Source organism: Bison bison, unplaced genomic scaffold, assembly GCF_000754665.1.
Source record: "Bison bison bison isolate TAMUID 2011002044 unplaced genomic scaffold, Bison_UMD1.0 scf7180017857590, whole genome shotgun sequence".
In the NCBI taxonomy this organism is placed as follows: domain Eukaryota; kingdom Metazoa; phylum Chordata; class Mammalia; order Artiodactyla; family Bovidae; genus Bison; species Bison bison.
In genome coordinates this window covers 18770-25104 of record NW_011488163.1, presented here as the reverse complement: position 1 = coordinate 25104, position 6335 = coordinate 18770, and the positions used below count along the sequence as shown (strand labels likewise).

Below are 6335 nucleotides of genomic sequence, written 5' to 3'. Positions count from 1 at the left end.
GAGAAGGAAATGGCAACCCACTCCAGTGTTCTTGCCTGGAGAATCCCAGGGACAGGGGAGCCTAGTGGGCTGCTGTCTATGGGGTTGCACAGAGTTGGACATGACTGAAGTGACTTAGCAGCAGCATACATCTTGTAATTTTTTTTTGGGGGGGTACTGTTAATATAGCATATAATTCGTCAGTTTTACACACAAGCACTCTCATTAACTGAAAACTAAAGCATATATTAAGACAGAAAGATCAGTCATTTTTAGCCAATACATTATGCCGCCAATAGACTACTGAATTTTCTTTTTAATATAGCATTTGTAAATTCTTTATTTGTCCCAAGCAAGATATTGAATACATACAATGTTTTAAAGCTTCATGCTTGTGAGATACATATATAGTATTTATATATATTCATATTCATATATATGAATAATATAACTCTTTAAAAATATACTAATAGCCAAAGGTACTGTGGTAAAAAAAAACGTCTCATAAATACTGGTCATTTGAAAATGCCATCTTTGGTGTACTTCTTGAGTCCAATAACGTAATACAGAGAAGATGGATTAAGGACAGTCATTTAAGTGACAAATTCTCAGACTATGCCTGTTGGATCATGCTGTGATGGAAAAACTTGAAATGGCCAATGAAAACTGAGATGGAAACTAATAAAAATTCAGAAGCAAGTAAAAATAGTGAAGTTATCTGAGGGCCTTATTTATATTCATTCAGGATAGGTCCTCCTGTCATCCCAGGTAATATTGGTCATGGATCCTTTTCTTCATTATAGGAAGAAAATATTGCTTTATTCCCATAGGCATATTGCTAGCAGAATATGTGATATAGTGAGTAGATATTCAAATACTTGATGAACATATAAAATTGTTGAATAAATTCCAGCACTATGCAAAATCTCACATGAGGAGGCACTTGAGTGTCATGTTAGAAACATCTTTGGTGAGAGCAAGATGGAAAAAAGCTTTAGCGAGTAATAATGAAAATATATTCACTTACTTATTAACACTAAAATCTCCACATATTAAGACATTGGTCATATAGGTCATAAAAATGGTAAATGCCATGGATAAAATCCTCTGTCAGCTTTTTGCTTTTTGACATTTAGAGTCTTTTTTTTTTTTTTAACCAGAGGATAATAGAAAACTTCACATTCAGAGTTGGTCATTTTCATTCTTTTCAACTGTTTGGGGGAAAAAATGAAGAAATCTGTATAAATGGTCACAGTATTGGCTGTCCAGCTGGGTGTATTATTCTTCAGATCCACAAATCAACTTGATAGTTGATAAATTACTAATGTCCAGTGTTTTCCAGAATCATTTTTTTCAGTGTTCCTTAAAACTGTATTAAGAGTTTGTATCTAAATCAATTAGGAAACAAAATATATGCTTGCAAAGTCTAGGATTTTAATGTCTTCTGAATCTGTTGTCTTTGAAATTAGGCATTTTTGTTAGGCATTGAAAATTCATTGACGGTACTATTCACTAGAAAAAGAAATGAAGTAAAGGTAGCAAAGGAACTGACTGAATACAGAATTGTTTGCACTGGTCTTTTCTGTACCTCTGGATTTTAAAACATGAGCCTGTTCTTTTATATTTTAATCAAATATTCAGTCATCTCTAATGTATTTGTCATAGCAAATTTGAGTTATAAGTAGTCAGTCAGATTTGAAAATCATTTTAAGTGGTCCACAATATTTGAAAGTTGTTATAGCTAATCAATAACATTTGAAGATCATTTAAAAAGGTCAGTTCATAGATGATATTGTATTTACTATGATGGTTTAAGCTGTAAATTATAAAATAGTTGGTAACTGCGTAAATTTGGAAACTTGCTTTTAGAAGGTGTTTAATTAAAGCAAAGTTTCTATTGTGTGTGTGTGTGTGTGTTTAAATCATACCATTTGGCACATGAAAGTGCAGTGGGTGGTATGGCTGAAAGAATATAGGTGGTGGTCCAGATGTTACATAATAAGTAGGGTATCCTCCTTCAGCAACAAAGTATGGAGCAGGCTGATAAAAGCAAGTTACGTTGTCTGTATTAGGTAGGATATTCTGTTCTCCAAGTACTTTTAAAGCCATAAGGGCAATCATATTGAGGGTCTGCCTTCTTTCAAGTCCCATGAGGCAAACCGTGCTCTGATTCACGACTCCATGCAAGGTCATGAGGTAGTCATACTTGCTCTTTTCTTCACCTATGAAATGGTTGCGGAGGTATGATTCAATCTTCTTTTGCTGTTCTGCTACATCAGGAAAATCAATGAAGAATCTAGAACACATATAACGTTCCAGGGTCTTGATTTCTGCTTCACAAGCTGGTTTAAAGTCACGAACCAGCAAGTTGCTGTATTTCAGAAGGCCACCACCTCTAATTTCTTCAGGTTTTCTGGTAGATATAAGCTTGTTCTGTAAATGTGTCATTGCTTCTTGGAAATCTCCATACATGCTTTCAGCTACCACAACAGGATAGCATTCATTGGTTAGGTTACCATTTTTGTCAGTATAGAAATCTAACATTGGATCCAAGACAATTTGAAAGGAATCTACACTAAATTCAAATTGCCGTCTGAGTGAATTAACAAATTTTAGTTCGACATTCTTCCCAGTGTTATTTGACAGAGAGATGAGACTCCAACGATCATGCTTATTGCAAACTTTAACCATCTTCTGCACATAAGCCTCTTTCATGGTATTCAGGGTGATCTTATCCTTTTTTACACCTTTTGGTAAAAAGTCGAATAGACAACCTAGAACTACATCCTTAACAACCTGAAATTCTTGATCACTTGGTAGTTCAACACAAAAAATGACATCCAGATCCTTATAGCTGATTCCATTGTGGCTTGCAAGTATGTAACTTGCTGTGGAACCATTCAATCGAGTATCTTTAACAATAATTCCTTGCTCTATCAGTTGATCTTTCACAACTTGAATAATATCTTTTGGTTTTACTGCCAATGTGGGGAAATTTCCCCTTCCATGAACTGGAATTACTTCATCTAACACTTTATCCAGTGTTATAACTTGATCCCAAGTGAGATTGCTGAATCTGATTTCAGACATTATGAGGTCAGTAGATCAACTAGAAAGTAAACAAAATATTGAGAAGAAATTTAGCATCTTGAAATCAGCGTTTAGCTAAAGCATATGAAAACTCAAGCATAGACTTACCTTAAACATAAATAAAACTAATACTAGACAGTAAATTATCAGTGCATCTAACTGTGTTCAAATATATAAGTGAAATAAAGGCCACTATGATTGTGTCAAAATTGTTAGATTGATTGGTTCATGTAAACAAACATTCTCACAGATGTGTTAGAGTTGTAATTATTTTTGATGTGAAATTGTGGGCTTTCTCAATCTTTCTTTATAAACACTATAATGAGTATCTTTGGTGGTATAAATGTTGTTCACAAGACAACCATGGTATATAATAGAGGTTAACTGTCATGAATTTAAAGTGAGATCAGATAGCATGTCTGTGTATGTTAGACACAACTGATTGAACAGCATACTATTTAAAAGCAATATATAGCATCTTTAATCCAAAAGCATCATTCTATTATTGTTTCATATATATATTGTTACTCTCATTTTTAAGAAAATTACTGAAGTCCATTATTACAGTATGAACTCCTTGAATTGCTTGAGGGTAAGGAGAGTACCTAATGCAAAACCTCTTCTATGTTCCTGGTAGTTGTTAAAGAAATGCTGGTCTAAGAAAATAAAGAATGTCATTAAAAAAGAAATTCTACTACTACATTTGTCTCCAAAATGAGAACAATTACATACAAAAGCATAAGATTCCTAATTTTGATTTCTGCAGATTTGTAATATGACATGCTTAGAAAATTTTATACTTGGGGGAGTATTAGGAAGTTAAAATTATAGACATTATAAATATAACTAAATTTAATTACATTATGATCTAATTAGGTACATTTATAGTTATTACATGGATCTTCAAATACTTTCTTAAAGCTATTTAAACAATAAACCTAGTAAATGAAGTTCATTATAGACATAGATTTGGGTTTAGGCATTCTTTCCCGAATTCCAGAAATAAAAATTACACAGAGCTTAAGACAGATTTATGTAGACAGTATTCATACTTGGCTTAACTAGGGAGGTGTTAGAACAGAGTTTAAATATTTAGCCTTTTATGTTGTGTATTTCCCCAGTAGAACTATAGCAAATAGAATCATCTTATTTCAAATCTACTGAATCATTGACTACACTAAAGCCTTTGACTGTATGGATCACAATAAACTGTGGATAATTCTTAAAGAGATGGGAATACCAGACCACTTTACCTGTCTCCTGAGAAACCTGTATGCAGGTCAAGAAGCACCAGTTAGAACTGTATATGTAAAATGGACTGGTTCAAAATTGGGAAAGGAATATGTCGAAGTTATATATTGTCACCCTGCTTATTTAACTATATCCAGAGTACATCATGCAAAATGCTGGGCTGTTTGAATCACAAGCTGGAGTCAAGACTGCCAGGAGAAATATCAACAACCTCAGATATGCAGATGACACCACTTTAATGGCAGAAATTGAAGAGGAACTGAAGAGCCTCTTGATGAGGGTGAAAGAGGAAAGTGAAAAAGCAGGCTTAAAAGTCAACATTCAAAAAACTAAGATCATGGCACCTGGTCCCATTACTTCATGGCAAATAGAGGGAGGAAAAATCGAAACAGGGGCAGACTTTATTTTCTTGGGCTCCAAAATCATTGTGGATGGTGACTGCAGCCATGAAATTAAAAGATGCTTACTCCTTGGAAGAAAAGCTATGGCAAACCTAGACAGCATATTAAAAAGCAGAGACATTACTTTGCCAGCAAAGGTCCACATAGTCAAAGATATGTTTTTTCCAGTAGTCATGGACGGATGTGAGAGTTGGACCATAAAGAAGGCTGAGCACCAAAGAATTGATGCTTTCAAATTGTGCTGGAGAAGACTCTTGAGTGTCCCTGTGGACTGCAAGGAGATCAAACCAGTTAATCCTAAAGGAAATCAACCCTGAATATTCATTGGAAGTACTGATGCTGAAGCTGAAGCTTCAATACTTGGGCTACTTGATATGAAGAAATGACTCACTGGGAAAGACCCTGATGCTGGGAAAGATTGAGGGCAGGATTAGAAGGAGGTGACAGAGGATGAGATGATTGGATGGCATCACCAACTCAATGGACATGAGTTTGAGAAAACTTCAAGATAGTGAAGGACAGGGAACCCTGGTGTGCTGTACGTTCCCCAAATCCTTTTTTAAATGCAAATTTATTTTGCAAATGGAAAATTTTCTTTATGGAATGGCAAATTTCCTGTTAAATATTAGGTAAAAGTTAAAAACTCAATGTCCGAGGGAACTGCCTGGTGACCCACTGGTTATGATTACGTACTCTCACTGCTTAAGGCCTGGGTTCAATCCTTGGTCAGGGACCTAAGATCCCACAAGCCATGTAATGTGTCAAAAAGGAAAAATAAATCAATGGCCTAACCCCACACTTACAATCTTCATTTAATCCCTACTTCTAATCACTAACAATCTGAAAATAAAGATCATTTACATTGCTATACTGACATTACTGAAGTTATCAAATTTGTTTCCATACAAAAGTTTCCAGGACCTTTATATGTAAATAAAACCAACCAAAAATAAGCAATTTGTTACAGCCCGGACAGGAAACCAGTGCTCTTTTACTGTAAAACCTCCAGTTTAGTAACACTAAGGTGTCCTGTTTGTGTGAATGCCCTGAGCCTGAGATGTACAACCAAGCACAGAGTGATAGCTGTGTCTGGCTCTGTGGTTCCATGGATGTGCCTCATATTGCTTAAGGCAGCCCCGAAGGGGGATTCTGACATGGAGTTTATACAATCCTGCCAATGAAAAGAGGTGTCCTTTGTCCCCATGAGGGGAGCAGCAAAAAATGGATGAGCGTATCGTCTGAACTTTTCCTTTCCTGGTCAACTTTTCCTGGGCTCTTTGACCATTTCATAACTGCTTAGGGAATTGAAGCTACTAACCTTGAGGGAATTGAAGCTGCTAACCTTGTATGCCAGATTGTAGATTTTTGGAGAATTTTTCAATTCATGCTGTTGTGTTCTTCTAGCTAGATCCCCATCTCAAGTTTTGCTAGTACTATAGTACCTAACCTTATTAGAGATCAAAAGTTATATCTCAGCTGTTTTCTTATAAACTGCAAGCAGGAACACATTAGGGAGCTAGGTGGAGCTCTAGCTCTAGGAACATCTCCTTGGCAAGAAATCACTCTCCTGGCAGCCTGCATGAGATCCTAGAAACCCAGAGATGAGTCCTTGTC

The 6335-nt window shown here is 35.6% G+C and overlaps 1 protein-coding gene across 1 annotated transcript in view; it reads right to left on the bottom strand.

Moving 5' to 3' along the window:
• Window positions 1-303: 303 nt before the first annotated feature.
• FAM46D (family with sequence similarity 46, member D) overlaps window positions 304-6335 on the bottom strand; it is a 9453-nt gene continuing 3421 nt past the window's right edge. Inside the window, exon 2 of the mRNA XM_010860944.1 lies at window positions 304-3088. Within this exon, the coding sequence (XP_010859246.1) occupies window positions 1897-3069 (1173 nt within the window). The 5' untranslated portion in view covers window positions 3070-3088 and the 3' untranslated portion in view covers window positions 304-1896. The remainder of the gene's footprint in view (window positions 3089-6335) is intronic.